Here is a 23,274-nt window from a genome sequence, read left to right on the forward strand (position 1 = left end):
CATGAAACTTCAGAGTATCTAGACTGTGGTCAGTGCGTAAAAAACAGTGTGAACATTCATGTTCCAGTGCACAAAACAGTATCCTCCTATTACAAAGATGTTCATGTACCACCCATGAAGGCAAATTAATTCTTGGAAGATGATTTCAACTCGTTTAAAATTGTAAAAGGATAAATTTTACACAAGATGCATCAACTGTGAGAAAACAAACTATATCACAAATCTCTTCTTTACTAAATTTCCAGTTAAGAAGAGACACTGCTAGCCCACACTGTTTAAGTTGCAGATGTGGTTTCTTTCTTCTTTGTGTCTAATACCCACCACTGTCTCTCAACACACCACACAAAACACACACATAGTGCCCTCCCTCTGAGAGTTCTCAGAAAATGCCTGTGGAATGAATGGACAGATGGATGAATGACAAGGGAGAAATATGTTCACGTTTTGAAGATACATATAATCTCTTCTTGGTGACAAAGGATCATGTGTGTGCACATTAGCTTATGTGCTGTGAAACTCGGGGGTTGCATTCCTTACCTTTACACCAAATCATTCAGATTCATCTCCCTTCTGAATATTTAGGGCTGCTTTTTCTATGTGGCCGGGTCTCAAGCCTGTCTCTTTTCCATGTTGTTATATCATGGGTACTTCTAGCATGTGATAACAGACGCTATACATAAGTTAAAACTATGCAGACTGAGATGCTAAACACTCCCAAAGCTACCTAAAAAAAAACTTCAACTAGAATCTGTTTATTGCAAAGCTATCTTCAAAGCATGAACATATTTCTCCCTTGTCATTCATCCATCTGTCCATTCATTCCATAGGCATTTTCTGAGAACTCTCAGAGGGATGGTACTCTGTGTATGTCTTTGTGCGGTGTGTTGAGAGACAGTGGTGGGTATTAGAAACAAAGAGGAAAGAAACCACATCTGCAATTTAAAGCCATCTTACTTCTAAGCCCAATCCATTGCTAAGACTTCTCTCTTCCCTATAAATGCTTCTTGGATTTGCCCCTTTCAATCAATTTATTTCTATCTTGTTGTACCTATACACTGCTCATTTTCATTACAGTATACAAAATTGTTACTTTGTAATCAAGTTTTAAGTTATGTGACTTTGATAATCATCTAACTTGAAAAGGGGACCTCACTTTGCTTTATATGTAAAAGGGGGAAAGTAAAAATTTATTGCTTAAAAGCTAAAGGTTTTCCAGGCTGGTCTCAAACTCCTGACCTGAGGTAATCCACTTGCCTTGGCCTCCCAAAGTGCTGGGATGACAGGCATAAGCAACCCCGTCTCTACTAAAAATACAAAACTTAGCTGGGCATGGTGGCATGCACCTACAGTCCCTGCTACTCTGGAGGCTGAGGCAAGAGAATCGCTTGAACCCAGGAGGCGGAGGCTGCAGTGAGCCGAGATTGCACCAATGCACTCTAGCTTGGACAACAGAGCAAGACTCTGTCTCCAAAAAAATAAACAAACAAACAAACAAACAGAAAAAAAAAGTAAGATTTTTCAATCCTTGGATCTAAGATTTTATAAAGTTGCTTCTAATACAATATAAACATTAAAATTTACAGGTGAGTTCTATTTTCTTATTTCTTTCTTAGCTCTCTGACATTAGATTTTAGATCTGTGGTATCTGTGAGAGGATTAATACTCTTTCTCCTTATTAAAAGTCTTTAGGCTAGGTTATTATTAGGTGTCTAATTTGCCATTTTACTTAAATCTCTGATTCACTTATTTCCATCCATACTCATCAAATTCATCCTCAATATTACTACCAGAGTGAGCCAGAACAAATCTGACCTATTACTATCCTGATTAAAACACATCAAAGGCTGCTCATTCATTGTAAACAATGCCTAAATTCCTTAGTATAATTCTTCCCAATGTGGTCTACGTTCATTTTTTCAATCTTATTTCCCAATGCACCACCATGCACTCTCCAGTTAACACCAAATTGCTTGCATCTGATTAACTCATTACACTCATTCTGCAAGTATTTTCTGAACATAAATTATATATTAGCCACTATGCCAATAAGCACAGGAAATTCTGAAGTGAACAAGACAAATATGGGCCACCTTCACAGCATTGATAGTCCCTCTTAAAAGGGTTTCATACTGTCTGTAGCATCCTCTGACCCCTGAAATTCTGAAGAACACAATATAACTTTCACAGCTCAGCTCAAGGCTCAATTCCTCTATCAAATCCTTTCTGACCAGCCCTCACCACTGCACCTCCTACACACTACCATCTAAGCACATTTAGCCCTTTATTGTAACAATGTGTTTACTAGTCTATTGCACTAAAGTGGCACATAGGCAACAGCCATCTCTTAGTCATCTTTGAAATGAATGAAAGAAAGCACATAGAAATAAAGACTATGAAGATCATGGCATAGCATACTTAATAAATACTGCACTTAATAAATATCTGTCTACAAATGAAAGACTGAAGGAATTATTTTATTCTTATCAAAAAAAATCTCTTTTCTGTTATCTTCAAGTTATTCTCCAGACTATAAGTCCCTTAAAGTCAGGGATCATATATTTTTGGTCCTGTTCTGTACACGTATTAATGACAAAATGTTTATTGAATACATCCTCTAGATCTACAATTCATAACTATTAGACCACGGTAACAATGTCACAATACTTAATAAACTGAAATCAACAATAATCAGATTAATAAGGCTATAAAAAGTATAGGCACGTATGGTATTAAATCCATTTTATGAATGTCTGATTTCAGTGATAATGCCAATTCACTAAGAATATAGGTAGAAAAACAATCACAAAACCTTAGAATTGTTTATTCTTACAACAGCCAAGAAGTTGCAGATCTAGATAATGTAAAAAAGAATTCCACAATTTAGAAAATGCTGTTGGTTCCTATAGTACATAATAATGATAATATCAACAATAATAATAGCAAACACATACAGTGTTTTCTACTTGCCAAGAACAGTTCTAAGTATTTTGCATGTACTAACTTAGTTAATGCTCACTTCAACCCTGTGAGATACCTCCATTACACAGATAAGCAAAATTAGGCACACACAGGTAAGTTAATTTGCCCAAGATCACTCAGATAATAAATAACTGAATTTGAACCTAGGAAGTCTGGTTCCAGAGTCTTTGCTATTAATCACAATATTATTCTCATTCTTTATTTTTATACAATAAAAATGTCCATCCAGACCCTATACAAATACATGCCATCCTAAACATATGTGGCAAATTTCAGGAGTCCTTGACTTCTTGTTACTTATGACTTCTTTTTTTTTTTTTTTTTATACTTTAGGCTTTAGGGTACATGTGCACAATGTGCAGGTTTGTAACATATGTATCCATGTGCCATGTTGATTTCCTGCACCCATTAACTCGTCATTTAGCATTAGGTATATCTCCTAATGCTGTCCCTCCCCCCTCCCCCAACCCCACAACAGTCCCCGGAGTGTGATGTTCCCCTTCCTGTGCGGCACTATTCACAATAGCAAAGAGTTGGAACCAACCCAAATGTCCAACAATGATAGACTGGATTAAGAAAATGTGGCACATATACACCATGGAATACTATGCAGCCATAAAAAATGATGAGTTCATGTCCTTTGTAGGGACATGGATGAAACTGGAAAACATCATTCTCACTAACCTATCGCAAGGACAAAAAACCAAACACTGCATGTTCTCACTCATAGGTGGGAATTGAACAATGAGAACTCATGGACTTCTATTTTATATCTGAAGTGTAAAAAAATTGTATGTTTATGTGAGACAATCCAGAGAGGGCAATGGGAGTAAGATCAGGGGAAAAGCATAATTATTTTGCAGTGCATAAAGAAATTATGTAACGGCTATTAGATATATTGTAATAATACCCCCCAAAATTCAAGAGCTATGAGGAAAAAGTTCTGCCACCTGTTAGCCCACCACCAACTAGATCAGTCACAAAGATCAACAAACATTATTACAAGTAGTAAACGGGAAAAGCCACCTAGGGCATTGGCGCCATGCATAGGACTTTTGAAAGCACTGCAATACATTTCATCTGTAGTTCTAAGATGTACAACAGCAAGCAGAGTTCATGCCTTTGGTAGTTTTTATAAAAACTCTTCTTTAAAATAATCCTGATTTAGCTATCAATGCCTCATTCCAAACAATATTAAGTGTGTGCATTCAAACCATGAGTTTGAAAATGTAATTTGTAAAAAGTGGTTAGAAACAGAATTATATCCTATCAAATAAACCTACCGTAAAGGGCCTTTGCACTTGTTTTTGAACCATGTTCTCTGTCCATCTGGGAAAAGGTGGGTGATGATCCGTAGCCACTGTAATAATAATAATAACAAAAAAGGTCATTGTGTTGGGTTAAAGTCCAATATAACTAATAGAAACTAAACTAGGAAATAAAAATTCCAATGCACTATAATCACCATGTGTTTAAAAGAACATACTGATGGCCAGGCATGGTGGCTCACGCCTGTAATCCCAGCACTTTGGGAGCCTGAGGCGGGCAGATCACCTGAGGTCAGGAATTCGTGACCAACCTGACTAACACGGAGAAACCCCGTCTCTACTGAAAATACAGAATTAGCCGGGTGTGGTGGCACATCCCTGCAATCCCAGCTACTCAGGAGGCTGAGGCAGGAGAATCGCTTGAACCCAGGAGGTGGAGGTTGCAGTGAGCCGAGATCGCGCCATTGCACTCCAGCCTGGTGACAGAGCGAGACTCTGTCTCAAAGAAAAAAAAAAAAAAAAAAAAAAAATTAGCTAGGCATGGCGGCAGGCACCTGCAATCCCAGCTATGCAGGAGGCTATCTAACCTCTTGCTACTAATATGTTATGTGAAATAAATAGTGCTTTATTTGAATTTTACTCATTTTTTCAGTAAACATTTTTTTAAGACCCAAAACTTAGAAGAATAAGGACTATGGGAGGGGGAAACAGGGTGCTGTCAATAAAACAAGTACATAAAATAATTATAATAGAATGTGATATCTGGGTAAAACTAATAGATATGACATGTAAAATCAAAGAAGGACTAACTCTTTATCAACATATCTAAGAAAACTTTACTACCACATTGATACAAGCAGAATCTAAATGAATGGAAAGAAGCTCTATAAACAGGCAGAGAATCAAGTGAGGAAAAAGGTATGTGGAACTGACTCAAGAAATAGCACAGTGTCTGTGGAAAGATGCAGTTAATGTAACATTCCCAGAATAGACGAATGACTGGAGAAGCTGTGGCAGATTGAGGGCTTTTAGCATCATGACTAAGAATTACATTTTATTTTATTCTCTCAAAATAGTAAACATTACCTGTTATGAAAAAATGATGAGTAAAATATATACCACAATGGCCAATGTCAAATAGTAACATTACTTGTAATACATAAGACAATGGCCAATTAAGTCAGGGTTATGATTTCAAGTTATACCTGGACCCACTGGAATTATTTTGTTAGTTTGCCTGATCTTTTCTAGTTTTACACATTGGTAAATAACTTGATTAGTTTATACTAAATGACATTTAACCCTTCTCAAATGCCTATATTTTACAAATAACAATAACAGAATGCACCACAGAAATTCAAAGCTCTGAAGCAGATTATATATTCAACCATGAAAAGCAATAATGCATAAAGTACTAGAATGAAACATCTTCCAAGTGTGAGATCAATATAATTATCATAAGGCTATTTACTTTAGCATCTTATTCTTATCAGACATAGTAAACTTTTAATAACGTGTTGTAACAAAGATATTACATATTAATGAGGAATGAACTACTGAACTACACAACAAAAGTAATCTTTTCACTAAAAGTATAAAACAATTAAAATCACCAAATCGAATCCCCCCAAAACATATTAAATATAAACTTTTCAACTTACTTCATCTGAGATGGGTACATTCCAAAACTACTGGGATGATTAGAAATATGACCATTCATTGTGTCTTTCACTCGTGTGTTCTAAAAAAAGAAAGACACATAGATTAAAGGCAATAAAAAGGTCAAGACATCTCAGTTTCAAAAGTTATTCATTCAACAAATATGTGTTGCTGCCAGGAATTATAGTAGAAATACAAAGATAAAGATCTCCACCCTTAAAGAGCTCAGGCCCCAGAGGTATAGATGAACATTTAAACAAAGATCCAATTGGCATTTAAAATTAATATGCTAAAATTGTAAGCAAATTTAGGTGAACAAAAGAAAAATCTAAAATATAGTTCTGAGTCCTCAAAGCATATAGACATAATTCTACATTCTGCCCAAACTCATAATCAACTATCAATTTTATGAGATGTTACTTTTACTGTTCCATTATAAAAATAATATAAACTCATTTAATTTAAAAAGTTGAGAAATACAGAAAAGTACAAAAGCAAAAAGTATCACCCAGAGCTCTATCGTTTACAGAGAACCAGGTAACAGTTAACTTGCAGTCTTTTTGCCTACAAGTGGTTTTCTTTCTGACCTTCCTTCTTTTATTTCTTCTTTCCTTCAAAGCACATTTGACAACATGTGCTTTGTCAAATGCACAAATGCACATGGATACCTCTTTTTTTCAGGAAAGTTTTCATTTACACATTTCTTTTACTTTTCACAAGAAAATAACTTTAAAAATCAGTATCAGATATTTAACCTCAAAAGCCATTTTTAAATCTATTTTACAGATTGAACAAACTTCCTTCAAACAAGATAAATAATTAGTAAAACTTCATCTTTACCAAATGGAATGGCCTTTTCTTTCTTCTAGATAACACTGCTGTACCCAGTTTATTTCTTTCCACTCCTGGATATTTGGTCCTCTCTGGGTTTTGTGTCACTAAGCTATCCTGGATCCTGTCTTATTTTTCTGACTTTTGTCTTTTCAAATATATTATATTACTATGTCCTCTCCATAACTGTGAGTTAGGCAGGACATACCCCAGCTTTATGGGCCAAGGGGGTGAAAGCATGAACAAATATTGATTATTAAGTTTCAGGTCCTGTGATGGATATTGGGACCACCAAAGTGAACCAAACAGACATGGTCCCAACTATAGGGCCAACAGTCTAGTGGGGGGGAACAGATAATGAATAAACGTAAAATTTTAAGTTGTACTTATTACAAAGGGAACATTCATCATAACATGGATGCATATAATAAGGGAACTTAACTCAGATTGGAAGAGCATAGAAAGCCTACATAAAGAAATAATATTCAAGATCTGGTCACTTTGAGCTAATTCTTTCTCATTCTTCAGATCTCAGTTCAATCACAATGTCCTCAGGGGAAGATTTTACTGACCTTCCTGGATAGATAAAATCCCACTATCAGACACTCTCCATACTATAAACAATTTTTCAAAGCATTTATCACATTCGTAACTTTTCCTTTACTTAAATTAATACCTGACTCTTCACTAAACTCTTAGCCCCCAAAAGGCTTGAATTTTTGTTTGATGACTTCTGCTTTTCAAACAAGAAGAAGGGTACCAGGCACAGAATACGTGTTCATTAAATATTTATTCAAAGAAAGAAAGAAGGAAATCCATGTCCCACTCTTCAAAGAGTTTATTGTATTCTTAGGGAAACAAAGTTAATTCACGTAAAACAAATAGTAAGGAATGAAGTCCCAACATATGTAGCTCTATTTTAAACCTGCTAGAAGTTCGGAGAGGGAAAAGGCCATGAAGACTGTCATTACTTTCTGGAAGGGCTGGGACTTGACCCAGTTCTTAAAAAATGGATAAGAATGGCCCTCAAAATACTGGAATTTAATTCAAGTTTTCCTATCCACTGCTTAAAAGCAAATTTATAAATTAAGAAGCAAAGAAAGATTGGCCTCTGCCCTATACATGCATGTACTTAGAAAATTACATGTATATTACATTGCTGTGCTCCATTTTTGTTGTTTTCCTTCTTCAGTTTATACTTAGATACAATCAGTGGTGTTCTGGTAAACCAATTCTCAGGGTGGGACAAGGCAGAGGGCCTGATTTGTAGTGCTTATTGATTTCCATGGTATAAATGTTCCCACTATGGCCAATTTCAAGCAGTCAGTGGTTTAATAGCAGCTTACAAAATTCCTAAATTCTTCATAATTGGCTAAGGATCCAACTACAGCACATCATTACTACGTTCTATAATTTGGGCCAGAACAGAGGCCTGGAATAACATTATGGAACTAGAGATAGTCTGGAATTTTAACACTATTCCTGGCACTAATTGGGCTAGAAAAGTCAATTAAGCCTCTGTCTCAATGTTCTCGTCAGTAAAATGGAGATAATTCTTCGTCTTCCAAGCTCACAGTGCTAGTGTAAAGATGAAATGAGATAGACGTGGAAGTTTCTTCCAAAACTGGAAAAAAAAGAAGTGTTCTTTCAAAGCAAGCTGGTTCATTCAGTATATAAATTAAACCCCCAGGGTTTGTGCTGATTTTGATCTGGTTTGCGTTTTAAAACCACAGCAGCTGGTTTTAATGAAAAGTGATAGCCACAGCATCTCATCTTTTCATGTTTAATTCTTCAAGACAATCAAATAAATGCATGGTCTCTGTTTTGTTTTAAAAAGTGATCTGTTAGAGTAAGAGAACATTAGAAAAGGGGATAGAAAATGGCAATTTGCTAAATTGAATTTTAAATATAGAAACTTTTTGTCATTTGGCAATCACAGGTTCACTGATCACGGTGGCTCATGTGGCAAATATGGAGGCTTTCAAATACCCAATTTAAGCAATTGCAATGTATACCATGCAAAGGAAACAATTACAAATGTCTTTTTTTCCATTAGGCTTTTAAGACATACCCAGTTTATACCCATATACACCATATACACAATTTAAAATAATGATCAACTCTAACTGAAAAATTAAGTGCTGGGTAGAGGAAGGCGTAGTCGCTGGTTAGGGCTCTACCCCCATGGACCTAGATGAGGACAGGCATTTTTGTTTTCCTGTCCAAATGTTGCATTTCCCAAGACCACCCTGGCCTGCCACGCCCCCATCCTGTGCCTATAAAAACCCTGAGACCCTAGCAGGCAGGCACATAAGCAGCTGGACATTGAGAGGGGCACATGCGCAGCGGAACACACTAACAGGCACCAGCATGCTGCAGGCCACGGACCGGTAGAATGACGCGGAGTTTGGAGTTTAGCTGGGGCAGCCGGATCCAGGGAAAACCATCTCCCTTCTGGCTCCCCCATCTGCTGAGAGCTACCCACTCAATAAAACCCTGCACTCATTCTCCAAGCCCACGTGTGATCCGATTCTTCTGATACGCCAAAGGCAATAACCCCAGGATACAGAAAACCCCCTGTCCTTGCAATAAGGTAGAGGGTCTAATTGAGCTGGTTAACAGAAGCTGTCTATAGACAGCAAAACTAAAAGAGCACCCTGTAACACACGCCCACGGGGGCTTCATCTGTAAACATTCACCCCTAGACACTGTTGTGGGGTTGGAACCTCACAGCCTGCCAGTCTGCATGCTCCCCTAGAGGTCTGAGCAGCGGGGCACTGAAGAAACAAGCCACACCGGCATTGCATGCATGCCCTGCGAGGGGGACAAAGGAACTTTTCTTGTTTCAGTAACACAAGAAGCTAAAATTAGAAGCAGAACTCAAACTCTGATCTGACTGACTTACATTCCGTTTTTTTTTTCAATAAGTTACACCATTGTGTGATAGTTTGACCATTGTGTGCTTGCCAAAAGTTTTCAGTTTTATTCATTCTGATATGCAATTATATTCTTTATTCTAATCAACTCTTCTTAAAATAAGGCATTAAAAACGCTAGTTTTTGGAAAGGAAGAGTATTTACTGAGAAAACTAGGATTAAATATATTTTTAATGCTAAATATCCTTTTTCCATAACAGCACCACATGCTAAATTAGTACAGTTCAACATACTTTACAAAAGCAAACAGAAAAAGACCTACCAGGGCCTGACATAAACCAGCTGGGTGGGAAGATGGAAAAACATACTCTAAAAACATCTTTTTAAAAAGTTTTGTTTTGTTTTTAATTGACAAATAATAGTTGTATATATTTATAGTGTACAATGTGCTTTGATACATGTATAACTATGAAATGATTAAATCAGGCTAATTAGCATATCCAACACCTCAAATATTTATCATTTCTTTGTGGTAAGAACATTTAAAACCCTCTCTGTTAGCTATTTTGAAATATACAAAACATTAGTATTAACTATAGTCACTGTGCTGTGCAATTGGTCACCAGAACTTATTCCTCCTAACTGAAACTGTACCCATTGTTAAGTGAAATAAGCCAGGCACAGAGATTTCACTTATATGCAGACTCTAAAAAAGTTGGATTCACGGAAGTAGAAAGTAGGATGGTAGTTAGCAGAGGCTGGGAGTTGGGGAAGGAGGTGGACCAGAAGAGGAGAAACGTTGGTAATATCATCTTCAATGAGACTGAAACGCCTGAATTCAAATTTCATTCTGGTGTATTAAATGGCATCTAAAAATAGTAAATCATAAAACATTACAGGTACAGCAAGAAGAGCTGTAACCCACGGATGAGATATAATATTTTAATATTTAACCATCCTGACACCACATGATTACCTTCCTCTGCATCACCTAGAGCAAAGGACATTAAGCAGCAAACAAAATACTGCAGGTGACTCACTGCATTTCCGTACAGCTCCTTAAGAGGATCAATCTTTTCTAAAATGTACAATATATCTTTATAAATGCTTACAAGCTACAAAGTGGAAAATGGTACCTTTAGGCAACTGCTGTACTGAATTCATCCCACTTTTCTAAATCATAAATACATCTCCCGAATATTACTACAAGTAAAAACTTAATTGTTAAACCACATGGGGCTTTTTAAAAAAGCATAAGAATTCTATTTTTTTAAAGGTTAACTAAATCTTTCTAGTGTATTATAATGCACATACACTGCCCCCAAACTACTTCTCATATATTTTATTGATAGTCACTATTTCTTATCTCAACTTCTTCTCTTCCTGCCTGCCATAATATTCTAACATTGACTGCTTTGATAAGAGAACACAGAGGTATTATATCTTATCAAGGATTATCCATTGTTTCAATTTGTCTGCTCTATTTTAGCAATACATGGTTTTACAGATCCAATGGCCAGTAGAATGATTATATGGGGGAAGGTAATTGCTTTCTAACAGAATATTTTGTATACTTTTCTAGGTGTCAGACTGTATCAAGAGCAACATGTGTAACTTTATAAGTCCATGAAAAGTTCACGACTAAGCAGGTAAGTTAAAACCCTCAATTCTTAACTGCTCCTTCTTCCTATTATCCTATGCCTCTTAACATTTTGCTCACAAAGATAAAAATGTGATCTTTTCAAAATACTATTTTTCATTTATCTTCAAGAATAGGGGCAGTCCTAATAGCCTGCTAGGAAGTGATGCAACAAAGAAGAGTCAAGACCAAACAAAAAAGTCAGTTCCACTAACTGTCTACACTTGGCTGAATATAAAAAAACAAGCCAGATTGTCACTAGGTAATCCTACTAAGAAAACAAATCTCTAGCACCTCATCCAAATCACAGAAAACCCAGGACAAACTTTCCTTGAAGTTTTCCTGCTTATAAAGAAATTTTAGGGGGGAAAAAAGAGCATCTTTAAGAAAAGACCACATTATAGGTAATAGAAGACAGCAAAGTATGAAGTTCAAGGGCAACTAGATTAGGGGTGGATCTAGAAGATAAAATCTCCCTCAAAGAATGACTAGACCAAAAAAGGCAAGACAGGCCGGGCACAGTGGTTTACTATGCTTGTAATCCCAACACTTTTGGAAGTCAAGGTGGGGGTATTGCTTGAGGCCAGAAATTCGAGACCAGCCTGGTCAACATAGTAAGGTCCCATTTCTACCAATAAAAAAAAAAGTAGCAAGAAAGAAAGATAATGACTTTTAGAAATGTATAGTATAATGGGGCAGAGAGACATCAAAAGTAGTACTATACTACTTTTTTTTTTTTAATGTACATGATTTATAGTACAATGTGGCAAGTAGAAAGATAGTATGCAAGGCCTGTACCTAGGGCTGGAAGCGGGAGACATTCAGTTCATAACTGCCTTGCTTCACAGGCTGTGATGCAGGAGCTGAGTAAGCCAGAAGGCAGAAGAGAAGAGCAAAGGCAGGAGATGGCTTTGGACACTTAGGAAACTGTCAGCAGTTTGGTAGGAAGTTATGAGGGATGAGGTTGGAGATGAAGTGAGAATCATATCACAGAGGATGAATTACAGATACACCACATTTTTGTGAGACTAAAATTCAGTGTTTACTTATTGTATCTACATAAATGCTATTCACAGTATACTAAGAATACCCTTCCATTTTTATACATTTGTCTTCTATTTGTTAATAATTATCTTTCCCCCCCAACTCTTAGTGTTCCTATGTCCCCCTCATTAATTTTATTACTTTACACCACCAGAAGTGGAGCCCTCCTTTCAATACATTGAAGCACTACCCATTCTATCATTACTCTAACATTTCTGTCTTTCTGCAGGCTTCTTTCCCAGATATATGACTGCTCCACTCTGAACTGATTACTCTCTAAGGCTCCGGACAGCTTTCATCAGGGGATCCACATTCCTCAACACCCTGTGTATCCCCTTCATGTTCCCCCTGTCTTGGAGCCTTGCTTCCTGGATCCCGGACCTCCCTCTTTCCATGCCTTTTTTATTTTGGTAGGGCACATACTTCAGGGACTTCCTGAGAAAGAGTATTAGAAATGTACATTTTTGAAACTTTATATGATGAAAAATGTGTTTATTCTACCTTCATACATGATGGACCATTTGTCTTGGTTTCAAATTATAGATTGAAAGAGGTTTTTTTTTTGTTTTTTTGTTTTTTGCAACATGATTTTGAAGCCATTGTGGTTCTGTCTTCAATGGCCCCTGCTGAATATTAGGGGCCACTCTGACTCCCAATTTTTTTGTACAGAGCCTGTCTGTTTTCTTCTGTCTGGAGTCTAGGATCTTCATTTTTACCCCGATGTTCTGAAATGTTATGGTGCTATACATTGGTATGGGTGTTTTTTGAAAAATTCAGCATATTGGAAACACAATAGGCCTTTTCAAACTTGAAAATCATTTTCTTAAAGTCCAGGAAATTTTCTTTTGCTATTTCTTTGATAGTTTCCTTGCTATATATACTTTTCCTTTTTCTAAAAAATTCAGTTGCTCAGAGTAGGACCTCCTGGTCTAAGTCTCTACTTTTGTATTTTCTCTTTTGCTTTTCATTTTGTAATTTTTTTTTCTACTTTCTGGGTAGCTTCCTCTTCTTTATCTTCAAAAAACATTTTGAGTTTCTTATTTCTTCTATCAGTTCCATTTTTCAGGAGCACATTTTTTAGAACCAAAAGCTTCCTTTTCTTACAGTGTCTATACTTATTTTCTGATTACAGTATATTCTCTGATCTTTCTGAGAATATCCATGATAATATTTTTAAGTGTTCATCTCCATTCATTGTCTCTTTATGACAATTTCCTTGTTTTTGCTAGGTTTGTTTTGGCTTCTGGATTGCTTTAAATATCAGGTGATTACTGGTTATTACTCATATTGAAGATGAAGCCCTAAAAAGCTGGCAAGAAAGTCAGTGTACATGGGTGGGGCTTGTGAACAAGTGGGCTTCACTGCACAGCAGTCCTGTTGGTAGACCCCAACCATCAGTGTCTAAGGGCTTTTGCATAGATCAGTCAGGTTCTCCAAGGAAGTATCTTCCAATTCTATGTTTAGAGAATGTAAAGCTGACTGCCAAAACTTTGGCAATAAGTGGAAGAAGTCAGCCAGGGTGTCTTGCTGTTTAGTAAGCATTTCATTTCATCTTTCACCCTCTGTCTGTGCCTTGGTATCCCCAACCGAGTTCTCTAGTTCACATTCTCCACAGAATAAACTACTGGTTTTACTGGAGTGTGAGGAGGCATCTGGGATCCAAGTTCACTCTAAACACATGACTAATACATCCTACTATTCTCAGCCCCACTCTCACTGTTGAGTCAGTTGGAGGTTCTGAAGTGAAAATAAGGTTGCTTCTCAATGTCTCTCAATAGTAGCTTAGGTTTCAGCATGTAAGGACTTCTAGGTTAATCACAATTATCCACAGGCTTTATAGAGTCCCTTTGTCTCACTGGCTTTCTGCATTTTAAAAATCCCTTTACTGTTATTTTATTTAGAGGAAGTGAAATAAATGCATATACCACCATGGAATACTATGCAACCACAAAAAGGAATGAGATCATGTCCTTTGCAGGGACATGGATGAAGCTGGGAACCATTATCCTCAGGAAACTAACACAGGAACAGAAAACCAAACACTGCATATTCTCACTCATAAGTGAGAGCTGAACAATGAGAGCACATGGACACAGGGAGGGGAAAAATACACACCAAGGCCTGTCAGATAGAGGTGGGGCAAGAGAAGGGAGACCACCAGTACAAATAGCTAATGCATGCGGGGCTTAATACCTAGGTGATGGGCTGTTAGGGGCAGCAAACCACAATGGAACACATATGCCTATGTAACAAACCTGCACATTGAGCACATGTATCCCAAAACTTAAAGTAATATTTTTCAAAAAATGAAACAAATGTATATGCTTAGTCTGCCATTTTTCTGTAGCATATTTTCATTGTCTAAACGTTAAGAAATATTTGTCAATGAAAAACCCAGATGAAAAATTCAAGTCACCTCTAATGTGAACTTGAGAGGTTCAGGAGGACTATGAAATATGAGTACAAGTTTATACTAAAAACAAAGGTACCATAACAACCAGAGTGAAAGTAACACAAAAAAAAAAATGAAGGAAATTTACATTTGATAAAGTCAGCTGGTATTTTGGTAGTATATGTTTAACTACCTATTGTTATTATAACAACAAATTCTGTTTTCAAATCCCAGAGAGAAAACAAACTCTGAAGCATGGAAGTGAGGCAATATCCCCAGTTAAATCAGACATTACTGTTCATGAAAAGCTCTTGCTTTAATTGCTTTTCTAGAAATTAAATCATAGCAGAGTTAGATGCCTAAATAAAACCTGGAATTCATCCTTAGGTAAATAACCACTACTTTATCCATTTTTATTAATTTTTTCCCAAAGAGAAGCCCATTTAAATTGATACAGCTGGAAACAAGTTATTTGTGAACTACTCCAAAACAAAAGCAGAGATACCTGTACGTTAGTTTTAAAATTCAAGTTGCCTATAAAAGTAGTATGAAACTCTCTTCTTGAGAGTTTACCTACTTACATAGTCATTAAAAAATAAAGGAAGAACAAAAAGTTAATTCCAATGGGAAAAAATAATTGAGCCTATTATATTTTATATTTAAAAGTCAGTAAATACAAGCTTTGACTGTGAATAGCATTACCTTTGAAAAATGTGAAATTATAATAGAAGTTCTCAAAACCAGCAGTAAAGTTCTTCATAACCATGAAATCACCCATGAATGAGGTAAATTTAGACATATCTCACTATTTCATTATTGTAAAAATAATGCTCATTGATTATTTTACTATGTCAGCCACTGTGCAAGCACTTTACATGCATTATCTTACTTCTTATTAAGAGGTAAAAAGAACTACTTATTCTCATTTTAATGAGAATCTGAGACTTATTAGAGTTATAAGTAAAGGTAATTTGGCCATGACATCGGCAACAAGTTGTGCTTTTAACCACTATTACATACTTTCCTTTTACTGATGATAAATCCAGTATTTTGAAGTTGGCTGGGGAAATGTCAACATGGATTAATTAAAAACTAAAATAACTTTTAAACATGATTATTCAAACAAGATTCATTCAACATTAATTGGCACCTGCCAATCTGAGTACTACTTCATTCATTCACTCATTCATTCAACAAATATTTACTACGTAACCAGAATGTGCCCATCAGTGCTCTTGCACAGTCCAATACAACTTCCTAGAATAACAGAAATGCACTATATTAGCACTGCTCAGTACAGTAGCTGAGCACAAGTGTTGAGCACTTGAAATGTGGCTAGTGCCACTAAGAAACTGAATTTTAAGTTTTATTACATATAAATTAGTTTAAATTTAAATGTTAATAACCAGATATAGACTAACAGCTACCACACTAGACAGGGTAGCTCTACATATTGAGTGCACAGTTAGCAAAACAGACAGGGTTCCTACCTTCATGGAGCTTACAATCTAGAGGGAGAAGAGTATGAAATAAGAAAATGAGGCAGGGCATGGTGGCCCACACCTATAATCCCAGCACTTTGGGAGGCCAAGGTGGGTGGATCACCTGAGGTCAGGAGTTTGAGACCAGCCTGGCCAAAATGGCAAAACCCCACCTCTACCAAAAATATAAAAATCAGCCAGACATGGTGGCAGGCACCTGTAATCCCAGCTACTCAGGAGGCTGAGACACGAGAATCACTTGAGCCCAGGAGGCGGAGGTTGCAAAAAGAATAAATATGACAACTTCTGTTAATTTATTAAAAAGTAAAAATAAAACAGATAGCGTTTATAAGGATACAAACACAGACTGCATCAAACCTAGCTATGAACTTCCCAAAGTATGGGACTGAGAGATTCATTCTGAAAATGTTCTCTCAGGATTTCTCTATTTAAAATCCAGGATAATTAGTCTACCTTTAAAACAAAGAATTTATGCATTTATTGAAAGTGTTTTTAATGTTTTAAGACAAGTGAAACAGTACTCTGTTGACAAAAAAATATGTAAAAATAATTCTGAATGAGAATGCTATTATTTATTATATTTCAGGTAGCAGTTTGAACATAAGCAAAACAAACTAAAAGACAGTAGGGATGAAGAAACACAAAAATAAAACAGTAAAATCTATGAAACACTAACTTTAGAGACTTTCCAAGTTTAAGAACGTGGACTTGGCCGGGCCCAGTGGCTCACAACTGTAATCCCAGCACCTTGGGAGGCCAAAGTGGGCAGATCACGAGGTCAGGAGTTCGAGACCAGCCTGGCCAGCATTGTGAAACCCCATTTTTACTAAAAATACAAAAAATTAGCTGGGCATGATGACATATACCTGTAATCCCAGCTACTCAGGAGGCTGAGGCAGAAGAACTGCTTGAACCCAGGAGGCAGAGGTTGCAGTGAGCCAAGATCACACCATTGAACTCTAGCCTGGGCGACAGAGCGAGACTCTGTCTCAAAAAAACAAAACAAAACAAAACAAAAAAAAAACATGGACTTGATGAATCAGAAGGTCAGAGAAAAACACCTGAACTACTATTCCACTTGGGAAGAAATGGGACTTTTTTACACGTCCACTTTTAGGCCAGTGTCAATTTATAAACCCCCAAAAATATTTGCCAGGAACTACATTCCTAAACTTGGGCATCTGGAATTAAAACCAAGCAGAAACACACCACTTTATAGTGAATTAATAAGTGAAAAAAGGTGTTTGGATTAGCAGGGAAGGGAGAGTGACCAAAGAACCTTCATGTTCCCAGATCACATTATGTAGATTTTTGTTTGGGAATTTCAGATAGATTTGTTTGGGTTATTAGGTTATTTTAGGTCAGAAAGAAGAGGAGATTTGAAGAGGGAATTATCATAAGGCCAGCATTTGCATTTCTTTCTATTCCCACAGTTCCCATCTCTAAGCAACTGGGAAAATGGCCTGTAGACTGAAGAAGGGAAAATTTGAGGGAGAAGCACAAACTGAGTAAAATGGGTTGCTTATAGGAAGAAAAAGTTTAACTTTTCTAAATAACCCCCCAAATTAATTCCAGCTCTTGATTAAATAAACGGGATATCACTTACATGGCATAACTGCTGTCCCCCATTCTAAGCCAAATGGTGGTAAAAAATCAGGGCACAGAGGAAAACTAAACTATTACAAACTACCAATAGCAGTGACAGCAGGAAGAGGAAGAGGCAGAACAGCAGCAGCGGTGGCAATGGCTCACATCTAGAAAACACGGCATGGCAGGCACAGTTCTAACTGCTTTACATGTGTCATTTTCTTTTAATTGTCACAACTGCCTCATGAAGTAGGAACAATTATCATTCCCACTTTACAGATGAATAAGCTAGGTACAGAGTTTAATAACATGTTCACTGTCAAAGAGGTAATTAATAGTAGATGTGGGATAAAATTCAACCACTTTGTCACATAGAGGAAAATAATGGCTAGAGTTTTTTACCCAAAAATCACATGGTCACATGACCGCTAAAAAGAACTATATGGATTTTTTTCTTCTTTTGCCAAAAATTACAGATGATAGTCCTACATCTGTATAAAAAAGAACTGATAATCTAGCTTTATTGATAAGTAAGAAAAAAAGGGAACTGGATTCTGAAAGTTTAGGAGTCCAAGCAGTAGATTATCAGGATTACTAGAAATAAGATCAATATAAAGGCCAAGATAGTACCAGAATAAAGACAATGGACACTAGAGTGACAAAAGAGTCACCAAATTCCAAAAGAGCATGGCATCACCTTGACTTTGTTCCATGAAGTTCATGCCTATTACAGAAATTTCTCTATGGGAACATATTTCCAGTTGTATAAAAGCTATCAATAAAACTAGAATTGACACTTTTATATCCAACTTTGAGACAACATATGTTTTACAAAGCATGGGGACATATGAATGATTATGAAAGAAATATGTATTTTAAAAGGCTTTCTGAAACTGTTTAATAAAGGTAAAATGGAAAAACTCAACAATTTTCTAAAATCTTTTATAAAAAATTATGCCTGTGAATATTTTATTACTTGGCCAAATGGAGGTGTTTATCTCAAATCTTCTTATAAGAAAAGACAGAATAAAACAATGTTCTAAAAGTAATTTTAAAATCTTACTAATAAATATTTTAACCAAGTAAGTTAAAACAGAAAATACTCAGCAGCTCTAGCTTCTAACAAGAACTACTCAAGGAAAAGAACAAGCAGTGCCAACTAGACTCCCCAACCCCCGCTCTTTAAGTTAACCTCATCCACACAGTAAACAGACATCTCTCTCCTCCAGCCTCTCCATGTTGACCTCTCTTATTGCCAGCCAACTTCCTTATTTTCCTCAAATGGAGTGGAAAAATAAATCTTCATCCTTTTTTTAAAAAAAAAAAAAAAAACAATTTAGCTGCTAAGAAGCCCTGGGAATAGCACGTACCAGCACATAGTAGCACATTCAAACTAGTTAGCTGGGGAAAACATGATGACTTGCCCTGCTCTCCTAAGAACTGAGCTGTTCAATTCCAGATCCTAACAAAGAAATTTTTCCAGGATGCCAGTTTGAAATTTAGGAGATAGGAGATTCAGTGTTTACGAGAGTGGTGTTTAATCTCAACTGCCTCTGTTGAAACCTCGGGGAAGGTCAGTTTTGCCAAGAGCCACATGACTGCTTCCCCATTATGAAGGAAATAGGATAAAACAATGTGGCATATTCTTGTAACTGTTGTATATGTCAAGAATGAAAATCAAAGATTCCAACTAATCAAGGCCCAGATGCTTCAGATTTGAAAAAATGAAAATGACCATCAATCTGCTAATATAAATAGGCAAAGGACAGATGATCCACAGCATGGCTCACCACAACCTACAAATGATCCCTCCACCGATTTGACTGCCCCTGCAAACCTTATAGAAAACTGCTCCCCAAGAGGACGAGAGCAAGCTTACCCACAAGGCAGTTTCCTAGAGTCCAAAGACCTATTCCTAAAAGAAAGTAATACTTCTGTTCAGAAGAAAAATGCCTTTGAGTTGCTTTTTCATAGCTACTGGAAATAATAAACACTTACTGAGTTTGTCCCAGTGCTTTTATTGTGGTATTTTGCCATAGTGAAAAGAAAATAGTATGAAGATGAGCAACCCTAAGAGTAAATCCTGACTCACATCTCTCTGTGACCTTAGACAAGTCATTATCCTATCTCAGCTTCGGTTTACTCATCTGTAAAATGAGAATGATTGTTATGAGGATTATATGAAAAAGCACACACAGATCATTTGACCTCTATATCTATCAGTTCCTTTATCTTCCTGCAGGATTATATATTTAAGAGAAATAGAGAAGTTTTCTTTAAATATTAGTTATAAAATGAAATTCACTAAAAACCAGTTGCATTTAACCAATTACAACTCAAGAGAAATGTATGACAATTAAACAATGTTACCAACTACATAGTCATACATACAATTTTTTAGTGTACCATTCAAGGCTCAACCATAATTTTGGCTTACATAATTTTTCCAGTAATCCATATTCTCTCAAATAGTCCTATATATAAACCCTCATTCCCACCACTGTCCTGAGCATACCTTGACTGACCCAACTTTAAGTGTCTGTTCTTACCCTAAATGCCCTTTCCACTACTTTATACCTCCCATCTAGCAATTTCTCAATTCCTCAATTCCCACCCCTTTTTAAAAGTCTTCCCTTAGGCCAGGCGCAGTGGCTCACGCCTGTAATGCCAGCACTTTGGGAGGCCAAAGTGGGCAGATCACAAGGTCAGGAGTTCAAGACCAGCCTGGCCAACATGATGAAACTCCATCTCTACTAAAAACACAAACATTAGCCGGACATGGTACTGTACAATGTGTAGTCCCAGCTACTCTGGAGGCTGAGGCACAAGAATTGTTTGAACACAGGAGGCGGAAGTTGCAGTGAGCTGAGATTGTGCCTCTGCACTGCAGCCTGGGGGACAGAATGAGACTCCATCTCAAAAAAAAAAAAAAAAAAAGAAAGTCTTCCCTAACCAATTCAACATTAACAATATCTAGTCAATTGGCAATTATTTGTCATGTTTAATGTTTTTTAATGTGGTTATGAAGAACCACTCTAATGTATTCTTTTCTATCTTCTAAACAATTCTGAGGTGTGGCAAACTAGTACAGTCTTTTGCAAAATAATCCCTGAACTGAAATTGTGCTATAAAGAGTTATACATGTGGGCTAAAAGAGAAGTCATAGAATTCTAATGACTAAAGTGTATATTACCACCAATATAAATTCCTCTAAAATTTACACAACTGGTCACCTGACTCCACTCCTTTCTGAAGCAAAATTGGTGTGAAAACAGAAACTAATTTAAAAGTACAGAATTAAATTGAAAATTTAAAAAGAAATTTATTCCACAGAATTTCTATAGTCACAATTAGATAAAGAGCCTCAATGCCAACTGAGCAGAAAAACTAATGAAGGCACTGCTGTTAGTGTAGCCGTGTATCGATGATGATTTTAACATCTGAAAAGCAGAACTTTTGGTTAAAGCATGCCTATTTATATCAAGGAGGTTCAAAACTGACTCAGAGGAAAAAGTACTATGCTCTGACTCACCAAGACCACTTCCTGAAACACCCACTGTTTTTCTTGGAAGGAAGTCCATACAAGTGCCATTTCTTTCAAACACTGATTAGACAAAATTGAAGTCTATCACAAAATAGACAAAGGACATATATTTTCTAAACCCAGCCAGGTTTCAAAGTAAAGAACATTTTCATAAACATATGGTCAGGAGAAATAAAACTTTAAAAATAGTCAAAAATTGGTAATATAAGGTATATTATAAAGAATAAACTACTACCTACCTGTGTCCATCTTTATACCATAGTCTCTTAATGATAAACAACCTTATGACTTCAATCTGCTAAATTAACTAATATCTTTGGCTTCAAAACAGTCACTTTTTTAAAAGGTAATTCTTTCTCTGAATCAACTGCGTCACCAATATTTAATAATAATTTACAAAAACAATAACACTTAAGTCCATATATGTGTCAAACATTGTTGTAAGTTCTTTGCACGCATTAATTCAATTGATAATCACAACTCTAAAAGGCAGGTACTACTTTTATCTCTAGTTTACAGATGAGGAAACTGGGGCACAGAACGATGAAATGCCTTGCCCAGTATCACACAGTTAGTACATGGTAAAGCCTCAAACACAGGCAGACCAACACAAAAGCCCAAACTCAGTTTCTATGCTATGTCTGTATGTGTGATCCATCCCCCTTTAGAATGCTTGATAGTAACTGAAACACACTTAAGCATACACACACACACACACACACACACAATTACACATATACAGATATATATTAACATTTCACATCTACATAATCCATGCCTGGATTCAGGTATGTCCTTCTCATCCATTAGTTTAAAATTTTTAATGAAATTAATTATATCAATAGGACTTTAGTACAAATAATACCAAGTCTTCAATCTGAAAGAACAACTACTTGGATAAGCTTTGAAACATTACACTGTCCAGATACATTTATATCAATCTCACTTGTTTTTTAGTTTCGAAACATTGGAAATATCTCACAGACCTATAAAAACACCAAAATGATACTGCCCTGGACATGGCCCTTAGGGGAAGAAAAATAACATAACATTTCCTTCTTCAAAATAACAAGCAATTAAATAGGATCTTGCTGTTTGTTTCCTCTTGAGTAATCTAGACTAAAAAGAGTTCAAACATCTGACTCTTACAATATTTTGCTTTCCGTAGAAAGACCATCCTTTTAGATGTCAAGTCAGCTAATAAGTATTCACTCATATTTATAACTGGTTCATGGAAACTAGTTTAAATATTAAATGACTACACATGTGAAAAAGAAATTCTTAAGTAGTTTGTGAGTCAGGCTAAGCACCATGAAATAAACCACATTTCTCTGCCGTGCAGATTATTAGGAGGCAGTATAAGAAGAACAAATTTATTCCAAAAGGGCAAAGTGCTTAGAGCAGCAGCCTAAGGAAACAGAATATATTCCCCATGTTAACACCACTCTGGAGATGCTAAAGATTCAGAGGTGCTCTTGGAAGCCTGCCTGTCCAGTGTGATTTTAGAGTTGAGAGAGTATCATCCTATTTCCTTAAAATCTATTGCTTACACAGGCGACAAGGTGAATAAAATTCTACCACTGGAAATTAATTCATTCTTTTGAGTTAAGCATTTTCATCCATAGGAAGCACTTTTAAACTACAAACACTTCTGGGAGTAATAATGTATTATGTCATTAACATTTAAGTGTGGATTATGAGATACTTTCTCCTAGGATAAGAGGACTCTGGGGTAATGTATGAATGCCTATGAGATCAGTGTCTGGAAATCTTCATAGAGCAGCAGCAAACTACTGAAGAAGAAAAATGCATGCTTAATGTTTTTACCTATCTCTAAAACATATATACAGTATATTAAATATGAAGAAAAAAATGCATGCTTAATATTTTACCTATATCCAATACATATATATCCAGTATATTAATAATACTGAAATTATGAAAGGAATTCTA

General features: G+C 36.3%; 1 protein-coding gene across 3 annotated transcripts in view; it reads right to left on the bottom strand.

The window, feature by feature from the left end:
• The window catches only part of EPS8 (epidermal growth factor receptor pathway substrate 8), a 178,272-nt gene that overhangs the window by 70,302 nt on the left and 84,696 nt on the right, over window positions 1-23,274 (bottom strand). For all 3 annotated transcript variants that reach the window (XM_032159718.2, XM_032159719.2, XM_032159720.2), the window contains exons 2-3: window positions 5,909-5,988; window positions 4,263-4,339 (exon numbers count right to left, since the gene is read on the bottom strand). In XM_032159718.2, coding sequence (XP_032015609.1) covers window positions 4,263-4,339; window positions 5,909-5,967 — 136 coding nt within the window. In that variant the 5' untranslated portion in view covers window positions 5,968-5,988. The remainder of the gene's footprint in view (window positions 1-4,262; window positions 4,340-5,908; window positions 5,989-23,274) is intronic.

The sequence above is a fragment of the Hylobates moloch genome, unplaced genomic scaffold, assembly GCF_009828535.3.
Source record: "Hylobates moloch isolate HMO894 unplaced genomic scaffold, HMol_V3 SCAFFOLD_8, whole genome shotgun sequence".
NCBI classification, from domain to species: domain Eukaryota; kingdom Metazoa; phylum Chordata; class Mammalia; order Primates; family Hylobatidae; genus Hylobates; species Hylobates moloch.